Raw genomic sequence first — 22,075 nt, forward strand, 5'->3', positions numbered from 1 at the left:
CTAGGTTGGAGCCGAAACTCGCAATAGAGATTACAAAAGACCTGTTTGTCATTAAATTGGATGGTTTGTAGAATCAGATGGCTCCAACACGTTATAGATACTTTAGTTGTAAATTGCATCTCATTTAACCAACGCCCTGTCAGAAATAACTACTGTACATTTCCTCCAGAATAAAAGAAATTAAGGGTATAAGGGTTGTTCGAATATTATGTTCGGGATTTCAGAACCCCTTCCCTGGAGAAAACCATTCGGCCGGTCTAAATATTTTTGAAAAAATCGAAGTGATTATTATTGTTGTTGTTTATTTCTCAACAGGCACTTGTTGCCCAAATGAACTTAATACTAAAACTAAAACAGTCGTCTTAACACTGATAAAAACTTAGATTTTAACACATCACGGGACAAACTGACATCAAAAACATTGGACACTTTATTGAAGGCCCGCTTAAGTCCGACGATAGCTCCGTTGGCACTGTAATTGGTACGGCGGAAAGGAATCTGCATGATTGGCTGTGACGTAGCTGGCGGGCAGGTGCGGTCAAGCTGATCTTTTCTCGGAGAGAAGGGCAGTCAATTCTGTCTGTCAATACGTCTGACACAGTCAATGCACGGGCCAGATCACGACGCAGCTGGAGGGTGTCCAGATGCATGAGCTGGCAGCGGTCTTCGTAGGGCGGCAGCTGATGGGGATCTCTCCAAAGCAGTAATCTCAAGGCGTATCTGACGAACCTTCTTTGGATACTCTCGAGCCGGTACACCGCATTGTTGTAGTGAGGATTCCAAACCGACGAGCAGTATTCAAGTGATGACCGGACCAGCGAGCAAAACAGCGTTTTCAAGCAGTGGATGTCGGTGAAGTGGCGAGTCATACGGAGGTGTTTCTGGCGACCCAAAAATTCATGCTTCCCCTCGAGTTAAGCCTGCTCAGAAATTTTGTTGGTCGGTGTAATTGGTGTTCTACTCACTGTTTTGAAACCATTCCGGTGTCAACAGTTTCCTGTGACGAGTTTTCTGCCGTGTGCTGTGTTGGTGGTGGAAATTGCAAAAAAGTCGATTATCATCGGAAAGTTTTTTCCTGACTGCGGCAAAGTTGTTTATCTTTCTGCGGTTGGAAGGGGAATCGGGTGAAAGTATTATTGCTTATGATACTTACCTCACAACGATTCAATTTAAACCGACATTTTAAGAACCAAAACAAATTTCTACGGACGCACATAAGCCTAAAAACTTAGAGCAAAACTGGACCATTCGTTTGAACCAAAACTAGGTGAGTCGGACTCTCGCAGTGAGAGCAACACAATCTCGCACACATATGGTACGTTCGTTTGAAGAGCCAGTGCGGCACTGAGTGCCAGTTTTGCTCTAAGTTTTTAGGCTTATGTGCGTCCGTAGTGTTTTGTTTTGGTTCTTAAAATGTCAGTTTAAATTGAATCGTTGTGAGGTAAGTATCATAAGAGCAATTCTCTACGAAATCGGTCTTTTTTCTTCAATTTTAATTTTTGTATTTTTTAATCCGTCTGAAACTTTTTTGGTGCCTTCGGTCTTCCCAAAGAAGCCATTTTGCATCTTTAGTTTGTCCATATAATTTTCCATACAAATTTGGCAGCTGTCCATACAAAAATGATGCATAAAAATTCAAAAATCTGTATCTTTTGAAGGAATTTTTTGATCGATTTGGTGTCTTCGGCAAAATTGTAGGTATGGATACTGACTAGACTGGAAAAAAATGTTACACGGTAAAAAAAAATTGGTGATTTTTATATTTAACTTTTTATCACTAAAACTTGATTTGCAAAAAAACACTATTTTTATTTTTTTTTATTTTTTGATATGTTTTATGTTTTTTATGCCAACTTTTCAGAAATTTCCAGGTTGTGCAAAAAATCATTGAGCGAGTTATGAATTTTTTAATCAATACTGATTTTTTCAAAAAATCTAAATTTTGGTCGCAAAAATTTTTTAACTTCATTTTTCGATGTAAAATCAAATTTGCAATCAAAAAGTACTTTAGTGAAATTTTGATAAAGTGCACCGTTTTCAAGTTAAATCCATTTTTAGGTGACTTTTTTGAAAATAGTCGCAGTTTTTCATTTTTTTGAATTAGTGCACATGTTTGCCCACTTTTGAAAAAAAAAAATTCTGAAAAGCTGAGAAAATTCTCTATATTTTGCTTCTTCAGACTTTGTTGATACGACCTTTAGTTGCTGAGATATTGCAATGCAAAGGTTTAATAACAGGAAAATAGATGTTTTCTAAGTCTCACCCAAACAACCCACCATTTTCTAACGTCGATATCTCAGCAACTAATGGTCCGATTTTCAATGTTAAAATATGAAACATTTGTAAAATTTTCCGATCTTTTAGAAAAAAATATTTTTAAAATTTTCAAATCAAGACTAACATTTCGAAAGGGCCAAACATTCAAAATTACGCCCTTTTAAAATGTTAGTCTTGATTTGAAAATTTTGAAAACATTGTTTTCGAAAAGATCGGAAAATTTCACAAATGTTTCATATTTTAACATTGAAAATCGGACCATTAGTTTCTGAGTTATCGACATTAAAAAAATGGTGGGCTGTTTGGGTGAGACTTAGAAAACATCAATTTTCCTGTTTTTAAACCTTTGCATTGCAATATCCCAGCAACTAAAGGTCGTATGAACAAAGTCTGAAGAAGCAAAAAATAGAGAATTTTCTCAGCTTTTCAAAAATACTTTTTTCAAAAGTGGGCAATCATGTGCACTAATTTAAAAAAAAATGAAAAACTGCGACTATTTTCAAAAAAGTCACCTAAAAATGGATTTAACTTGAAAACGGTGCACTTTATCAAAATTTCACTAAAGTACTTTTTGATTGCAAATTTGATTTTACATCGAAAAATAAAGTTAAAAAATTTTTGCGACAAAAATTTCGATTTCTTCAAAAAATCAGTATTGATTAAAAAATTCATAACTCGCTCAATGATTTTTTGCACAACCTGGAAATTTCTGAAAAGTTGGCATTTTATGTCCTCTAAAACATATCAAAAAATAAAAAAATTAAAAATAGTGTTTTTTTGCAAATCAAGTTTTAGTGATAAAAAGTTAAATAAAAAAATCACCAATTTTTTTACCGTGTATCATTTTTTTCCAGTGTAGTCCGTATCCATATCTACAACTTTGCCGAAGACACCAAATCGATCAAAAAATTCCTTCAAAATATAAGGATATTTGAATTTTCATACATCATTTTTGTATGGACAGCTGCCAAATTTGTATGGAAAATTATATGGACAAACTAAAGATGCAAAATGGCTTCTTTGGGCAGACCGAAGGCACCAAAAAAGTTTCAGTCGGATTTAAAAATACAAAAAAAAAAATAGAATGACCAAAATCCTAGAGAACTGCTCATAAGCAATAATACTTTCACCCGATTCCCCTTCCAACGTTCCGTTGTCTAGTTTTCGCCGGAGTCGATCACCGTCAACCTACCAGGCCGATATGGACCGCAAGCGGAGGCGATTATTGGTGGCTGCTCGTTGCGGGAACCATGCACCAACCGTGAAGAAGAATCCCTTCACAACAAGCACCTTTCAGGACGACGCCCCAACCCCCTTCCTTCCTCCCCTGTTGGAATCGAACGAACTGGTTTAACTCAACGACTCTGACGGTGTACCGGGTGGGCAACGACCGCAACGACGCACAAAAACCACTCTCTCAAAACAGACCATCAATCTGCTCGGATGTTCCAAGACTTTGGCATTGCTACTAAAGACAAATAAAAAATAAACTTAAAATTTGCATAATTTTTCGTATTATCTACAAAACAAAATGCATTCCAACAAAATTTGCATATCTACAAAACAAAATGCATTTCAACATTAGGAGAAAAAATTAATCGTAAAATACAAATAAAAAAAATCAAATTATTCGCTCTACAGCATTGCCTTGGCGTTCTCGATTGCGAGATTCCTACTCGAAACTAGGTGTCCGAAGGCTTGATTGTTGAGGCAATTGCAAACCTCTTTTTACACCTAAGCTTCCATCCACCCCGGGATTCGAACTGACGACCTTTGGATTGTTAGTCCAACTGCCTACCAGCGACTCCACCGAGACAGGACCCAGGGAAAATACTTAGGTTTATTTATTTATTTTATTTATTTATTCGCCAAACATACGTAGACTACATGATCGTTGCTTAGTTTCTAATTACAAGAGGGGAAAATCTATCTTTGATTGCAGAACTGTTTTTTCATGGTTGATTTTGTCATTGTGAAGTCGATTATGTTAATATAATTGTTATAAGTTTCCATCATTCTATTCATGGGCCCGTGTTTAGCGTAGTCAGTTCTGTGAAAATGCAATGCGAAAGGCTCACGTGCTCTCAATACGCGTGTGGGTTCATATAAATTTAATGTTTGTAACAACTCTGGAGAATTAATTCGGTTTGCAATAAGATCATTAACGAACGAGAGAGAGGCGAATTCACGACGCTTTGCAAGTGTTTCTAACCTTATTAACATACAGCGTGCAATATAATATACGAAGGAAGAGGAAACACCGTCTACCCTAGTTTACGAAGAGCAAATAGTAAAAATTGTTTTTGCACTGATTCAATACGGGTTTCGTGTGTTTTGATGTGTGGACTCCACACGACGCTACAATATTCAAGAATAGAGCGAACATAAGTTATGAACAATGTTTTCAATGTATAGGGTCCTTAAAGTTATAACTGAATCGTTTTATGAAGTTGAGCATATTAGTTGCTTTGAATACCATCGTGTTGTAATGTTCGATGAAAGTCATTTTAGAATCAAGTATGACTCCTAAATCTCTAACATTTGCACAGGTTTCAACTGTCTGGTTGTCTAGCTTTACGTTTATATTTGGCTTATTTATTTTTCTGCTGAACAAGATCGATGTACACTTTTTAATGTTAAGTTGTAAAAGGCTACGACAGCACCATTCAAAAAATATGTTGATTTCGTTCTGGAATCTTGAAGCGTCAGTTTCGTCTTTAATTTTCATAAACAATTTCATGTCATCTGCGTAAATCGAAACGTTGATATGCTTAAATATAAAGGATACATCATTTACGTAAAGAATAAAAAGTAATGGGCCTAAATGAAAGCCTTGAGGTACCCCGGAAGTAACATTGATGAGCCTAGATATGAGGTCATTAAATTTAACACATTGCGTGCGTTTTGTTAAGTCTCGATTAAATTTTCAAAAGGCCCTATCTGCATAGGAAACCCATGAGGGATAGGTTGTTTTGAAAATTTAATCTAGAAGTAAGATTTAAGCCATGAAAGTAGATTAGAATCAATTTTTTATTTTTATCCAATTTGAAAAGAAGCATAGGAATGTCCACTCTGTCGAAGGCTTTGCTAAAGTCAGTATACCCGAGCAGGGGTAAATAACACGGGAATACCATATTTTGGTATTACTTGGCATAATAACAAATACCAAAATGTGCCCTTGGTTGCCCAGTAATAGATGGTATAATACCATGAAATCATACCAAAAAACTGTATGGGGAAGACAAAAGCAATATTAAAACGTGCCATTCCAAGGGCAAATGAATACCAGACAAAAAACAACTTTCCGGGTAAATAAAAATCTCATTGGACAAAAAAATAGTGAGAATTTTCTATGGGATTACAGCGGGAATTCAATTTGGCTAATGGGATTGCAATGAGAAATAGGTAGAATTTTGATGCTATGTTTAAATCCTTCGAACAGGCAGGAAAACGAAGTCTTGCATGGAGAGCCAAAAAATAACAGGTAAAGAAAACTAGAGGAATACTGGAATCGAACTCATGACAGGTAAGGTGCAGACACCATTTTAGCATATGGAGCCAAGTCCAATTCAAAACATGGTTCCGAAATTTGTTCGCATCAGTATCACCACCTAGCGTGGATGCCTGAAGTTACTACACTGTTAACTTTGAATATTATACAAGATAATGTTGTATAACACACGCTACAGGTCACGCGCACTAATCTGATTTTGAATAAGTGGCATAATTTTTGAATTGACCGTTACTACTGGTTTATTTTTGTTTTCAACTTATTCCTAGCGTAAACGAGTTGCATACATTGTGTAAATAAGTAAACAGTCTCCTCAAATAGGGTTGGCGGTAATTGATATGAAAAATTACGTATGTTTATAAATTAAAATTTCTAAAATTCTTTGGGAGGGATAATGCGTGTTACAAGTTTTTCTTATCTTTCCATAAAATAAGTGTTTCGGTGTTACTCAACAGATGTCCAGTTGGCCTGGCTTCAGCCCCAGTCAGACCCGGTGGCTTTTTCTAGTCAAGATTTGTCTTACCCGTCGGAAGGGGAAGTGAACATTGGTTCAGACCTAATCTAGATCGTTAGCTTAGTCCAGGTGTAGGAGTCGTCCATGGGTCCTTCCTCGGTGGAGTCGCTGGTAGGCAGTTGGACTCACAATCCAAAGGTCATCAATTCGAATCCTATCGAGAGGAATGCATCAACCACCATACGGTAGATTAAGTAACGTTTTACCATTCGTTAACATGTCGAAGTAGTTATTGATATACTGATTAAACATATTGGCAAAAAATCTGATGACCTTAATTTGTACACCTTTGTTTGACAGCTAACAGGCGAAAAAACAATCACTTTGGGGACTGGAAACACACACACACACACACACACACACACACACACACACACACACACACACACACACACACACACCCGGAAATTTTGGGAAAGATCAGTTTCTCTTGACAACGTTGGCTAGCCGGATTTTTTTTTATTTGGCCACTGTTTGACGGATTTTTTGGCTGTATTTTGCAAGAGGAATCGGTCCACCGGTGGACAGATTTCTTTTCAGGAGGAAAACAATGCACAGAAAGCCGTCCACTGGGGAACCAGTTCTCTTGCCAATTTACAGCTATTGTTGAACGCCCAACTGTTGTAAGCCAACATCACGTGCATGATGAAATTACATGCTATTCCTCTTTACATTCATAATAAAATTATGCTGCAAAAATATTCAAGAAAAAACGAACCGACTTACGGTAGTTGTACTGTATACTGTTTACAAACATTATACGAGGCTTTTTTGACGTTATACCACTGTGGCGTACACGGTCAGCAGCGAACGGGCAAAACAGGCAACAAATGGGAAACCAAAGTGAGACCAGGAAAAAAAATCGCTTTTGTTCGAGCTTGCCTCTATATGATTTTAGCTTACCAACTGAGCTATCAACGCTTGTTGAAAACGAGCTGCAGCTGCATCAACATCTTTTAGCTGCAGGCAAAATTATCAGGAAATTCAAAGAAAGAGAAACAAACTAAACCAGAACGAGAAAAGCTATAGCCCAGGCAGTGTGGCATTTTTCGTGGGATATTCGAGGATGCATGATTCCAGCTGAATAGGATTCAACACAAATCCAATATTAAAAGGATTTTAGAACGAAGTTCGAATACCACATGCATACCAACATTTTGGTATTGAAAGAGTTATTTTATCAAATTAACAGAGATTGACATTATTTTTTAAAGTTTATTGATTAAGACGAAAAAGACACACAATTTCAAGTAAAATCCATTATAAAATTTTAATTTTTTCACGTTAAACCTATTGTTGTCGTAAAGGTAATCGTCTAAATATATAAATGTTTTTCTTATCATTTTCAAATGTATCAGCATACTTTTAAGAATGTTAAACATCATTTAAATTAGATTATTTTATGAATCATTTTTTTTATAAAGATCATTAAATGACTTTTTTAGACCAAAATAAAATAGTTGGCTTTGAAATAATCTTAAAATTTGCTCAATAACCATAATTTGGTATAATACTACAGATTGGTATTAATATACACTTTAGACATTTTTTAAGGGCTCGAAAACCAAAATTTGGTATTGATACCATTGAATGGTATTATTTTGCATTTCCTTGTAATTTACCCATGCTCGGGTAGAGTGTCTGTACAGAGTTTTTGTTATCCATTTCATTCAATGTGTATTTTACGAACGAGAGAAGATTAGTTGCTGTTGAGCGCCCTTTGAAAAATCCACGCTGTTTTTGTGTTATGTAGTCTTTTAATTGAGCAAACATTTTGTTGTTAACTAATGCCTCAAAGAGCTTGGGAATACATGAAATAAGAGCAATTCCACGATAGTTTTTCACGTCAGATTTTTTACCGGATTTCTTCCAAGCACTTGGGAATATTCCTGATTTTAATGATAGATTAAATAGCCAATTAAGCGGAGAAGCCAGTTCAGAGGCTACATTTTTCGCAAATTTTGGAGATATTCCATCTGGTCCGGTACTCTTTGAACTGTCAAGAGCTTTAAGAGCCGCCTGAATTTCATCTAAGGATAAGCTATCGACTGTTATTTCGTTATTCGCTTGGGGTATACAGGAAAAGTAGCTTCGGTCGCGGTCGTTTTCATCAAAAAAGTTTGCGAATAATTCACAAATTTCTGCACTGTTTTTGCCAATTTAATTGTCAAGAGACATATTTAATGGAAAATTACTACCTTTTAATTTTGATTTGACAAAATTGAAAACTGCTTGGAACGAGGGAGTGACACTTCGCGATTTCGTTCAAATCGCACCAAATCTCGTTAAATTCTTTCATCGTTGCTCATCGTACCTTCATCGTGGTCGTTTTTCGCTAATCGTGCCAAATCGCGCCAGATCGCGCTCATCGTGCTCATCGTGCCCAGATCGTGCTCGAATGAAAATTTGCATTCATGCAGTCAGTGTTGCCATTAAATATTCGTTCTAGCAGTTTTCCATGAAACTGGCCGCACTGCTTCAATGTTTATTTTTGTTGATTCGAGCAGTCCGAAAAGGTAAATAAACAAAATTTCTTCGTTTTTTCGGGACGGATTGTGGCAGCTGTCTGTGCAGATTCTTTTTTCTCGCGCCTCATGAGCCAGAACCAGACAAGGTATTAAGCCGGAACTGATTCACCTGCTGTGAGTTGGAGCCTGCCAGTTTCGGTATGTATTTATTGTTTACAGAAAAAGCTAATTTGCTGAATCAATTTTTATTTTCACAGATTTGGTACATTTTTCTTCGGATGCTGAACTCAACTGCAGGACTGCAACTGCACGGTTAACTAGCCACATCAATAGTACATGCTGCTAATGGTGGGCATGGGTATCGGTACGGTCTTCCGGGCGCACTTTTTGAACACCCTCCAGGAATGCAGAAACCGGCTTCGGAACGTCGTTTGGGACAAGCGAGAGACGGATTTGGCGCAGAGAGGAGGACAAGCAGCAACGGAAATCGGTTCAACAGGAGCGAGTGGTACACACTTTCAAACGATTGGTTCCGGCCAGGAAGGTCAAGCTACTACATATGCAACGCGGCAAGCCAGACACGAGAAGTTTGCCAATGCGCACGTGATTTGTGTCTACGAATGATTTTCCTCTTTTTGCTCTGCTCGACGTTTTCGTCCTGCTTCTTTTCCTAATTTATATTTTTTCACTCTTCAGAAATTTACAGTCGGACTCAGTGTATGGAGGTGCGAATGCGCATGTTGTCGAGCAGGTTCTCGGTCGGGTCGAAGACGGTTATGGCCGGGCAGCGGTCGATTTATCGCGACATCGCGCATGTTCTTGGCGTTGACGTTGTAGATGCGCTTCTCCAGCTCGTGCAGCGGAATCCGACGGATGTCGCACAGCATCTGGCAGCCAATGTCCTCGCAGATCGGTGTCGTGCTGTCCAGCTGCAGCAGCATGTTCGTCTTGAGCAGGTTCTTGGCGCGGTCAACTACGCTGTCCGTGATCATCCTGTGCATTATGCATGCTCTACTTCTGCAGGTTGAACACCATGGATCGTCATGAAGTAGGTGGCCCACAAGCCGTTGTCCTTGTAACACGTGTTGAACAACTGGAATATGTGGCACAGGTTGGCCTCGGCAGTCTTGGATGTGCTGTTTAAGCCATCACCCTGCGTGCAATAACACGCGCTGATCATCGTGTTGTCGACCATCAGCGAAACATTATCGGGACGATCCAGCAGCAACCCCCGACGGCAATTGCGCAAGCTAGCGGTAGCGAGGCATCGCAGACTTCCGAAACTGTGAAACGACGAGGGCATTTCCGTCGGAGTTGTAGTCAACCTTTCCTAGGCTAGACCAGGACTCCGTGCTTGACGCCACCGACCGCGACAATGAAAATGCGGGGAGGGGCTTGTAGTGCGATTCAATGTAAGCCTGCAGGTCGTTAAGTGGTCGCGAGCAGATGGTCAAAGACTTCCTCACGACCTCCTACATCTCACGCAGTATCACACGCCGCTCGCGTTAGATTTCTGCCTCACCCAGCTTCAGAATTATCGGTGCTAAACTGTCGGACAGAGCCTCCACCGCATTCGGCACGTCCTTGGACGACACTTGGTGTAGATTTACTACAGTCTGCTCGCAAGACGTTGACGCGTTGAATTGCGCGTCCATATTCTCTACCTACAGGACGCAGCAGAACAAGTTATTCCGTACGGACCACTTCACAAAGCAAACCATTTAACCGGAAACAGAAGGTGTAGATTTTTGTAGGGTAGGATTCGCGTTGAAAACTTATTTATTATGTAAATATACGATAACAACGATAAATAAAGAAAATAATAAAAAAAATATATATATTTCGTCGCTCACATTTCAAGAATTTCAAAAATTAGGTCCGGCCGGAAGTCGTGCATTACCTCGCTGAAGATTCACGACAGCTCGGCCAATTCTGCGTTTAAAAAGTGGGCCAACAAGAAGAGGAGCGAAATGTTTGTTACATCTGTCGAGTGGCGCCGGGTTCTTGGCGACAGAGCTCGCGTGGGTCCTCACAGTTGAGTAGTCCTTTAACACTGGGCAGTGGCGACGAAGGTCCATCTGGATTGGCGGCCGAGCAGCTGAGGTGCGGCATATCCGGCGGTGACTTAGGCGGGTCCACCATGAACCGTTGCGCGATCCTCTGTAGGAGCTGGTTACAAAGCGTGTTCATTGTTCAGGGGCGGCTGGTTGAGCTGATTCTCGTGCTCGGAGCTGGTGCTGCTGTTATTTCAACCAGCCGTGGCCACCGTTACAGCTGCTCTAATCGGTACTCCCGGACTACTTTTGTTTTTGCTATTGGTCGTAGCCGTGGTGAGGAATCGACCGAGTTGAAGCACTTGCGGCAAGACTTGCCATGCCAACGTTTTTCTTGTGACATCATCTTTGCCGCCGGCACATTGATAAGATTCGTGTTGGTCAAGACCGGATCCACCACCTTGGGCTGAAACGGAAACGTCATGAAAAAAGACCTTCGACTAAGGTTGCTAAACTCCATAATAACCGGAGCACCACCTACATCGTCTTTGGACCAACGTTACGACGATTACGAGCTTAGCTGCACAGCTGGCGCCTCTTGAACTCGGTGCCAACAGTGGTAACCGCGAGCCAGCGTTGTCCTCCATGTCCGAGTCTGTAGACTACATCACCTATCTGATTCAGTGTCAGGGTCGTATACGTCCTGTACCGTCGACTGCTACGGGACTTGTCGACTGCCAGCGTTACAGTTTCCTTCTTCTCTGGGGTGAACAGGACTCGGCTTCTCCTCAACTTTACAGATGACCGCTTCTGCTAAACTTCCTCGACTGGCGTTTTTCCTGCTGCTCCTGTAAAATTATCGGCAGTGAAACCGGCTCTGGGATAAAATTGAGTTCTTTCAAGCTTTCCATTACCAGAGAGGTAGGAGGAATGGAGGCAGGGGATCTGATTGGATTTGAGCTCAACGACCGCGGGTTCCACAGGATCTTCCGGCACAATATCGACTACAGTTAACAGGGACTTTGCTCTTCCTCGGCCTTCTCAACAGGAGCCACGGAAACAGGAACTGCCGAGTCGACGGCGGCGATATCCTCGTTCTTCACCGGGGCCACCTTGCCCACAACGGTCGTCTTCAGCTCAGCGGCACTAGTCGTGACGGATGCAGCTTCAGTTAGCTTTTTAGGAACCTAATGACGGCATCCGGCGGGATCACTCGTACTCCAAGAGCCAGTTCGCCCACGTGTTTTTTTAATTTGTTTTGATCTTACACTGCTCGAATCGTACGTCAGCGAGAACTGTCATTTGGAAGATGTCAAACTCATTCGAGCAGTTGACAGCTCACATCGCGCGATTTTTCCACATCGCGCTCACATCGCGATGAAATCGTGCCAAATCGCGCCAAATCGTGGCAATCGAGGCAAATCGTGCTCATCGACCGTCATCGAGGCTGAATCTTGAGCTCATCTCGGGAGTTACATCCCCCTCGGCTTGGAATCACTCTTGATCAGGGTAGGTAAACCATCACCATCGCACTATCATTGATGCATATTTCGGTGCGTTCCTCGTCTCTTAAAGTTTCTCTTCTCTTTCGCAGCCGAGTGATGGTCGGCTTGCTATCGCGAATATCGAAAGCCCAACGAACCGACGAGAAATACCGTATCGCTGGCTACGATGGAACTATCGTTCCAACCGGAGAGACACGCACACGAAATTGCTGTATACATACACTGGAGCTCACGCACACAAATGAACTCATTTCTACAGGGCTTACGGGCGAGAGAATTTCACGATTGCTCTTTCTCTTGCTTTTTGAGCGAGGGGACTGGCCGTGTGAGAGATTTTTTTCCGTCTTACGCATCGGTTTGTTCGTTGCTCGCTATTTCATCGGCGTCGTTTTCGCTTCGCTCTCTTGATGCAGTTTTGGGAGAACGCCGAAAATTTGATGATTTGAGCGAGGGACGATATTTAAAAGCCCTCGCCATCGGCGAGGAAACGAGAAAATACCATCCCTGCTCTTGATTTCCGATTCTACCTTTCTATGATACTTTTCAAATACAAATTGGATGGTGACTTCTAACTGACTGCATATTTGTAGTTACTCATCAAGTTTTTGGCTATTGCTTTTGTAAGCTTTATGAGCTTTTGTTTTCTATTTTCAAGGTTTTTAACCTCTTGTAAACCAAGGCGGGTGTTTGTCAATTGTGCGTCTTTTTTCGTATTGGGACGCTTTCATCGAGGAAGTCGTATATAATGCTATAGAAAGTGTTAACTGCTAGCTCGATGTTCGTTTCTTTCTCTACTAATGCTTTCCAATCAACTTCTAATAGTCTACGTTTGATTAAGGGATAATTGGCATTATTGTAATCAGGAATTTCTTCGTAATCTGAACCATCTGGTCTGTTAATAGCCTTATGCACGAAAAGTGAAAATTCAATTGATGTGTGATGAGCTTCATTTTTTCAAAGTGGATTATTTGCTTCAGTCACACAGAAGTCTTCAGTCATATTAGTAAAAAGAAGATCAAGAAAGCGATTATTTTGATTTTTCACATGATTAATTTGATTTAGGCCGAGAGAGTACATTTTATCAAAAATAATTGCAATCTGTCACTTTCCCTAAGATGGGAATAAGAATAGACTCGTTTTCTGCGTCAACCATGAAGTCGACAGCACCGAGATTGAAATCGCCATACAAATGTATTTTGGATTCGGGATCTAGACTGGAGATAATTTTTTTCAGCGTTCCTGAAGAAATCTTCATATATGAGCTGAGTGGCGATAACGGGGGAAAATACACGGATGCAAAGATGTGAGTCTCTTTTGCAATCTGAGCTTTGACCCATACGTGTTCAAAATGTGTAAAAACGTCAGAATCAAGTTTTTCTGAGTCAAAATCGGTTTGAATGGCGACTGAAACGCCGCCTCCTGACTTTTCCCGGATGATAACAGATTTCTATCATTCCTGAATACATTAAAGTTGCTAGAGAAAATCTCTTCACTTAAAATACTAGCGTCCCAACTGGTCTCCGTGCCAAGAATAGCAGTATAAAGGCATCCGCTGATAGCTGTCCGCTGATAGTGTCGATTTTTGCGGCACTCTTCATTCTATTGAAGTTTTGACAGTAAGTCAAAATTTCAATTAAATTATTAGACGCAGTGGTTGGACTTGTCAAAATTAAATTATCGCTAGCTTCACATGAAGGCGTCCTTAGTTCATAAAATTTCCTGTTTCCGAAAAAGGGCTACGTAGTGCTGGCCGGATCATCCAGCTAGGTGTTTCACTGTATACCTGTGCGCTTCTATGTATTAGCTGAGCTTGGGTGGGCTGTTGCTGTTGATGAAGTTGTGGTTGCTGTTGTGCCGGTGGGTGTAGCTGGTGAAGTTGTGGTTGCTGTTGTTGGTGGGAATGGGCTTGTTGTTGTTGCTGTAGATTTTGATGCTGGTGCTGGCTATGCTGTTGATGTTGTTGTTGATGTTGATGCTGCTGGGGTTGGTGTTGAGGTTGCTGGGATTGTTGTTGTTGGAGCTGGATATGCTGTTGGTGTTGTTGTTGCTGGGATTGTTGTTGGTGTTGTTGTTGCTGGGATTGTGGTTGTTGTTGATTTTGTAATAAGTTGATTGGTTGTTTTACTAAGTGTTGTGCAAGCTGGTTGTGGCGCAGGCGGTGAAGCCGGTCATTACGTTGTTCTAAGTGGAAATTGTTGTCAAAGAAGCTGTAATCGAGCCGATTATATTGCCGAGTGTGCGCCATCCAGAATTATCTTTAAGATTGGGTCTACCTGAAGCTGAGCTAGATGCTAACTCATCAGCGAGAGTTTCGTGATGACCCTCGGTTTGCTCAGTACCAGCCGGGAGATTGGCTGAGATTGCCTTAATCTCCTCGAGGATTTCATTGACAGCAGGACCAGGGTCACGCCCAGACAAAAAAAAACAGAACAGAAACTTTTTTGCATACGCCTGTTGAGTTGCTGCTGCATATCGCCAAGGAGGGTGGCAATGCCCTCATATTCATCTTGAACAACTTCGATTTTGTTGTCCATTTGCTTGAAGGCATTGCAAGCCTTAAAGTTAGCATCAATCAGAGCTTTGATATCGCAAGTCAGTTTTTGCTGTTGCAGGAAAACGGCGCGAGTTGTGACTTCAACCGTAATAACTCCCTGGCAGTCTCGGCACAGCGGGATCATATAATTAGTTATTTCGTTCTCGTAGTTCCTCTGTGTCCCAGCGCACGCAGCATGGAAACTTCTGCCACACGAACCGGAACATTGCATCAAGTGCGATGCATCGGTGATTGGGTAGTTGTCGATATGGCAAGGCATGTTTCGCGAGTTGAGAGGGTTAAGTCGACACAAAAAAATAAATGAATTCGCGGTTTATGCTTACACTTGAAAAAGCGCGCGGAACGACACGGAGTTAACATTACTACTAAAAATCCTGATTACATGTTACCAAAATTTCACAAGTGCTTTCATAAATATTCCCATTTCTTTTTGCCAATCTGATTTCACTTAATAGAAAAAAAAAAAACATTTTTTTTGTTCAATATTGAGGCAGTTGGTGTTCAATCTTATTTGTTTTATTCAAATTGTATTAAACTTCCAAACATCATCGATCCTGAAATATTTTCATTTGATCATTTCATGAAATTAAACAGTGTGTAACGTTGCGTGTGTGTTCGCCACTTCTTAAATTAGGCAGGTTATGTTTTCTTGACATTTTTTTTTCTTTTCCTCATTGTATTGCAAACTTTGCACCAAATTCTCCACACTTGCAAATCATAACTGCACACCAAATATTTGCACACTTGAAATCCTACTGTTTCTCTCCCCAGACTACAGACTTAACATGTGTGTTGAAATAATAGGTAAATTTGATTGGCAAATAATAAATTGTACCTGTGATGGTGCTACCAATTTGTATCCTTATATGAACAAATCTAGAGTTTTTGCGCGTCGCGTCTCTCACGTTCGGTGGTTTGATGACTTGCGTTGAGCGCGCTCAACGCGGGCTTGTTGCTGGCCGGTTCGAGCGGCAAACTGTTGTTGTTGACGTCGTCGATGACAGCTCTGCCGTTGCGCAAGGGCGTAGTCGTTCTCGTCGTACGGGTGTGGGCAAACACTATTTGGTCGTCCCGAACATTCTCCCCCCCGTTGAGTTCTCTTAACAGACGGAACTCGATCCTAGGTGGTGTTCTTGCTGGACTGCGTGCTGCGCGACCCCTGGGTCCCAGGGACAACGATCAATTGCACCTTCGTCAGGTGGCCTTTGTGCTTCGCGTTCATCAGCTTGGTTTGGTGCATCGGCGACGCATCGCTTCTTGATGGCACCGACCACAAGCAGTGCCAAGGCTTCCCGTCGATGTTGCGCTTCGATCTGGAAGATGCGAGAGACCCGACTGGTTCGGGATTCTCTCTCGTTCGGGTTGAGGTTGGTTGTCGTTGGAGCCGTCCTCCGATAGGCACGGCTTGTATCAGGTTGGCTGGCTTGATCGTATAGCTTCGGCGCGGAATCTCGGTTGATTTCGGAGTCGCTGACCTTTTTAGGTTCTGCTTCCGGAACACGGTCCGACTGGGAGTAGATTGCCTTCGGGACAAGACCCGGCTGGGACAGGATCCAGCGATGCGGGTGCCTCCAGGGCAGGGCTTGACAGAGCGGTGAAATCCTGCGGAACTAGGTCCAGCAGGGCATAGATTGCCTTCGGGACAGGACCCGGCAGGGCTTGAATTGCCTCCAGGACAGGGCCTTGCAGCGCGTTGAAAGCCTACGGAACACGGTCCGGGTTGGGTTGCACCCGGAACAGGATCCAGCGATGCGGGTGCCTCCAGTACAGGACCTGGCAGAGCGGGGGTCGTCTCCGGAACAGGGTCCGGCCAGACGGTGGTGGCTTCCGGTACTAGGATCGGCCAGCGGGTTGGTGCCTCCAGGACAGGACCTGGCAGAGTGGGGGTCGTCTCCGGAACAGGGTCCGGCCAGACGAGGGTGACTTTGAAGTGGGAGGATCAAGTGAAACATCTTGGACTTGCTTTTGACAAAAACCTTACTTACAAGGATCACATTGAAAGTATACAGGTTAAATATAACAAATATATTAAATGTTTGTATCCACTTATAAACAGGAATTCTAGACTTTGTCTCAAGAATAAACTGTTAATTTATAAACAAATATTCAGACCTGCCACGCATATGCTGTGCCGATCTGGACAAGCTGTTTCTTAACCAGGAAGAAAAAACTTCAGAGGATTCAGAACAAAATCCTGAAAATTTGGATGTTATGTCCAATAAGATAATTGATGCATTTCAACAAAAATCATTGCAGTCTTCAGCTGCATTGATCCGCTCTTTATATATTTTATAAGTTAGTTTTAAGGTATCCCTTTTTCCTTTTGTACATGTAGGACCTCCTATATTTGAAATCACTGAATAGCGAAAGCTACAACATTTCATGAATGAAAGTTGCTAGTATTAAAAATTAAGGTGAAAAGTCATCGATTATGTGGGTCTCGTGGCGCAGGGGTAGCGGCTTCGGCTGCCGATCCCGATGATGCTATGAGACGCGGGTTCGATTCCCGCCTTATCCACTGAGCTTCTATCGGATGGTGAAGTAAAACGTCGGTCCCGGTTTCTCCTGTCTCGTCAGAGGCGCTGGAGCAGAAATCCCACGTTAGAGGAAGGCCATGCCCCGGGGGGCGTAGTGCCAATAGTTTCGTTTCGTTTCGTCATCGATTATGATTAAACACTCAATAATATTTTAACTGATAATATTTTAACTGATAAGTATTGAAAATTGAGGTAAAAAGTCATCGATTATGATTAGACACTCAATAATATTTAAACTGAATGAATGTACATAGAAAAGAAAATCTGAATAAATATAAACTAAAAAAACAAACAAACTAAACAAGTTAAACGCAAATTAAAACACTAAAACAAAAAAAAAACAGAGAAAACAAACAACAATTAAAATCAATTAAAACACATCATTTATATTCAAAACAATACAGCAATTCCCCACGAAAACAGCATGGAAAAAAACAAAAGTGCTCGGATCGGGCTCAAAATTTTTCTGAGGGTTCCCTGGCCGAAATAATAAGACCCGTACTTTTTTGTTTTGCCATTAGGGTGACCTACGCCGTGTTAGGGTGGTCTGAAAAATGGCCATTTTCGTCGATTTTCGCAAAAACCACTTTTTTCGAAAAATCATTACTCCTCGTCATTTCAACCGATTTCAATTGTCTTATACGCAAATGAAAGGTGATAAGTTGGCCTTTCAAAGAAAAATATTAAGAAGTTTCAAAAATCTTGCCTAACATATGAAAAAGGCGTATGAAATATTAAAATGCCGTTTTGACGGTGTCTGGACCAAAGAGCCTATGTCTGGAAATATTTTTATCAAATTCCCCGGACATTTTTACATAACATACTAAAAAATGGGAGGAGTTCATTAACAGGATTCCGAGTTATGATTTTTTGAAAATAAAATCCGTGTTTTTCGACGCGCCGCGCGCAAAAACCGAAAAATGACAAAATCGGCAAAAAATCAACTTTTTTCACTAAAACTGCGATAACTTTAAAATTTCAGCGATGACCTATAGATGTTATGGTACCATTTTTTTTTGTAATTAAAAGACGCAACTTTTGGTACCCAGACATGTATAGGTCATCGCTGAAATTTTTAAGTTATCGCAGTTTTAGTGAAAAATGTTGATTTTTTGCCGATTTTGTCATTTTTGTGTTTTTGCGCGCGGCGCGTCAAAAAACACGGATTTTATTTTCAAAAAATCATATCTCGGAATCCTGTTAATGAACTCCTCCCATTTTTTAGTATGTTATGTAAAAATGTCCGGGGAATCCGATAAAAATATTTCCAGACATAGGCTCTTTGGTCCAGACACCGTCAAAACGGCATTTTAATATTTCATACGCCTTTTTCATATGTTAGGCAAGATTTTGAAACTTCTTAATTTTCTTTGAAAGGCCAACTTATCACCTTTCATTTGCGTATAAGACAATTGAAATCGGTTGAAACGGCGAGGAGTTATGATTTTTGAAAAAGTGGTTTTTGCGAAAATCGACGAAAATGGCCATTTTTCAGACCACCCTAACACGGCGTAAGTCACCCTAATGGCCAAACAAAAAAATACGGGTCTAATTATTTTGGCCAGGGAACCCCCAGAAAAATTTTGAGCCCGATCCGAGCACTTTTGTTTTTTTCCATGCTGTTTTCGTGAATTGCTATATATATATATATATATATATATATATATATATATATATATATATATATATACAGCAGTTCCATATGAAAGTTAAAGAAAAAAATAAAGTTCTCGATCGGGCTCAAAATTTTTCTGGGGTTCCTTGGCCAAAATAATTAGACCCGTATTTTTGTTTGGCCATTAGGTGGCCTACGCCGTGTTAGGTGGTCCGAAAAATTGCCATTTTCGTCGATTTTCAAAAACCACTTTTTCAAAAATCATAACTTCGCTCCATTTCAACCGATTTTAGCTGTCTAGGGCGCAAATGAAAGATGATAAGTTGGACTTTCAAGAAAAATAATGTGGAGTTTCAAAAATCTAGCCTAACATTTGAAAAGTCTTATGAAAACATCAAATGCCGTTTTGACGGTGTCTGGACCAAAGAGCCTATATCTGAAAATATTTTTAACGGATTCCTCGAACAATTTTACATAATATATAAAATTGGGTGAGGTTCATTAACAGGATTCAGAGATATGATTTTTGAAAATAAAATCCGGGTTTTCGACGCGCCGCGCGCGAAAACGAGAAATTGACGAAATCGGCAAAAAATCAACTTTTTTCACTAAAACTGCGATAACTAGAAAATTTCAGCGATGACCTATACATGTCTGGGTACCAAAATTTTCGTAATTGAAATACGCAACTTTTGGTACCCTAACATTTATAGGTCATCGCTGAAATTTTCGAGTTATCGCAGTTTTAGTGAAAAAAGTTGATTTTTTGCCGATTTCGTCAATCTCCCGTTTTCGCGCGCGGCGCGTCGAAAAACCCGGATTATATTTTCAAAAAATCATATCTCTGAATCCTGTTAATGAACCTCGCCCAATTTTTGATATGTTATGTAAAATTGTCCGAGGAATCCGTTAAAAATATTTTCAGATATAGGCTCTTTGGTCCAGACACCGTCAAAACGGCATTTGATGTTTTCATTAGACTTTTTCAAATGTTAGGCTAGATTTTTGAAACTCCACATTATTTTTTCTCGGAAGTCCAACTTATCATCTTTCATTTGCACCCTAGACAGCTAAAATCGGTTGGAATGGAGCGAAGTTATGATTTTTTGAAAAAAGTGGTTTTTGTGAAAATCGACGAAAATGGCCATTTTTCGGACCACCCTAACACGACGTAGGCCACCCTAATGGCCAAACAAAAAAATACGGGTCTAATTATTTTGGCCAAGGAACCCCCAGAAAAATTTTGAGCCAGATCGAAGCACTTTTATTTTTTTTCTTTAACTTTCATATGGAACTGCTGTATATATATATATATATATAAGTTATAAAAGTCCCATTATGCAAGGGTGGTTTTCTCTTGATTAATTACTCCAAAGTGTTCAGTTTGACTGTCCAAAACGTTCTGATTTTATTATGATCGAAAAGTCCCCCAGAGCCTCACACACGAGGTACTGAGGTTTTGCTTACAGTGCATTAATCGAGCTACTTGCTTTAATCGCGGCGAGGTAAACGAAGTTTAGCTTTGTTCGCAGTTTGGGTTACTGTTGTCGGCTGTGCTGACGATGTTGGTGGCGTCGATCAATTATGCGGAAAGCAATTTCCGTAACTGCTCCTCACCAAGAAAGGATCGTCTCGATCCGTATCGACTGCACAGAAATTTTCCATCGGAAAGAACTACCAAACAGGTCACTCAGCGAGTTTGAAATATCAGAAGCTTCTTTGGTGATGTTTGAAACATTATAGTTGTTGCTGTTTTGTAATTAAGTGTTACAAATATTTGTAATCAAAGATTACGTAATCCTTAATTACATCTTCGTTTGTTACATTTCTGTAACTTTGAATTACAAATCGAGACTTGTAATTAGCTATTACAAACAAACTATTATTTCATTGTAATGTTTCCTCTTAACAATTTCAAACACACTCGATTAACTTAAATTTTTGTGCTACATAATTTTGAAATGATTTTCTTTGTTTTTTTTATCACTCACACACCTTCTAAAAAATAAATTTTGAATCGTGTTTTTTCCTTTTGTCAAATTAGTTAATCTGATTTTCGAATTGCTGATTTTGTTTTTACTCACACACACTCACTTAAATTATCAAATTTGGAAAAATATTTTTGAATTTTGAATTTGGATTTTTTTCACTTTAAATTTTGTTGCTTGTTGAAAATCCGGGTAACGCTGTTCCTTTGTCCTCCTCGTCGAAGGTGTTGACGTCAATGTCGTGCTGCGCTCCTGAACTCTGACCGAGTTTTTCGCGATGTGCACACGATGGTATCACGCCTCTTGCCGAAGTATCCAGCGGATAACGTTGGTTCATCTTTTTCGGTCGGTGGCTGCTTCACCAGGTAATTTCCTTGGCTGCTTCACTCCTGATCTCCAGAGCCGTTGGTGACGAATTTCTGCTGAATGAACAACTGCCGTGTTTTTCGCATTAACTTGCACTTTCGGTCTCACTACCGAGATTTTCGCGAACGACCACTTCAATCACTGGGCACAGCCACCTTCCGGCGAAGACTCGACTGCGCCAGTTATAAAAGTCCCATTATGCAAGGGTGGTTTTCTCTTGATTAATTACTCCAAAGTGTTCAGTTTGACTGTTCTGATTTTATTATGATCGAAAAGTCCCCCAGAGCCTCACACACGAGGTACTGAGGTTTTGCTTACAGTGCATTAATCGAGCTACTTGCTTTAATCGCGGCGAGGTAAACGAAGTTTAGCTTTGTTCGCAGTTTGGGTTACTGTTGTCGGCTGTGCTGACGATGTTGGTGGTGTCGATCAATTATGCGGAAAGCAATTTCCGTAACTTATATATATATATACAGCAATTCCCCACGAAAACAGCATGGTTTTTCAAAAATCTTGGCAAAAGAGGGGGGTTCCACGGGCGCGGGGGTGGACCAAATGTCACCAAACTTTGGATTCTTTGTTTTTGGGGCAAAAACAACCCCCATGCCAAATATGAGCAGAATTGGTGAAGGTCGATGTTGGACGCGTGGTCACAGCAATTCCCCACGAAAACAGCATGGAAAAAAACTAAAGTGCTCGGATCGGGCTCAAAATTTTTCTGGGGGTTCCCTGGCCGAAATAATTAG

General features: G+C 40.6%; 2 protein-coding genes and 1 pseudogene across 2 annotated transcripts in view; all 3 read right to left on the reverse strand.

Moving 5' to 3' along the window:
• The window catches only part of LOC6053802 (alpha-actinin, sarcomeric), a 117,182-nt gene that overhangs the window by 26,265 nt on the left and 68,842 nt on the right, over positions 1-22,075 (reverse strand).
• Positions 9,456-10,548, reverse strand: LOC6053803 (annotated as a pseudogene).
• On the reverse strand, positions 13,839-16,826 carry LOC119769885 (sex-determining region Y protein-like). Its single transcript, XM_038263673.1, has one exon. The coding sequence runs from the start codon at positions 14,512-14,514 to the stop codon at positions 13,972-13,974; it is 543 nt and encodes a 180-aa protein (XP_038119601.1). The 5' UTR covers positions 14,515-16,826; the 3' UTR covers positions 13,839-13,971.

This window comes from Culex quinquefasciatus, chromosome 3 (genome assembly GCF_015732765.1).
Source record: "Culex quinquefasciatus strain JHB chromosome 3, VPISU_Cqui_1.0_pri_paternal, whole genome shotgun sequence".
Classification (NCBI taxonomy): domain Eukaryota; kingdom Metazoa; phylum Arthropoda; class Insecta; order Diptera; family Culicidae; genus Culex; species Culex quinquefasciatus.